We start from the raw sequence: 394 nt of genomic DNA, 5'->3' as shown, positions 1-394 counted from the left end.
GCAGCAGCGTGCTGCAGCAATCCGCCCCCTGGGGCCCCATCAGCCCCCCCCAGGGCTCTTGCAAAGCAGCAGCAGCAGCAGCAGCAGCAGGATCAGCTGCTGCTGCTGCCTTACCCATGTACGGGGAGATCGTTAAGAAGGGGGCCCCAGTGCTGCTCGTCAGCAGATGCGGGGGCCCCACGCTGCACAGACTGCTGCTGCTGCTGCTGCTGCTGCTGCTGCTGCTGCTGCTGCTGAGTTTAAGAGAGGGGCCCCTCTGGGCCTCGAATGCATGCGGCTGCGTCTCCTCTGCTGTCTCCTGGGGTGTATCCGCAGCTTCCTGTGTCTCAATACCTCTGCTTCTTGTGTTTGCTGCAGCAGCAGCAGCAGCAGCAGCAGCAGCTGCTGCTGCTGC

The 394-nt window shown here is 63.7% G+C and overlaps 1 protein-coding gene across 1 annotated transcript in view; it reads right to left on the bottom strand.

Annotated features, from left to right (window-relative positions):
- The window catches only part of EMH_0039770 (uncharacterized protein), a gene marked incomplete at both ends in the record, with an annotated part of 3032 nt that overhangs the window by 1522 nt on the left and 1116 nt on the right, over positions 1-394 (bottom strand). Inside the window, one exon of the mRNA XM_013495437.1 lies at positions 115-233. Within this exon, the coding sequence (XP_013350891.1) occupies positions 115-233 (119 nt within the window). The remainder of the gene's footprint in view (positions 1-114; positions 234-394) is intronic.

Source organism: Eimeria mitis, genomic scaffold (genome assembly GCF_000499745.2).
Source record: "Eimeria mitis Houghton genomic scaffold, Emh_scaff1573, whole genome shotgun sequence".
NCBI classification, from domain to species: Eukaryota; Apicomplexa; class Conoidasida; order Eucoccidiorida; family Eimeriidae; genus Eimeria; species Eimeria mitis.
This window is presented reverse-complemented; position numbering and strand designations above follow the sequence as displayed.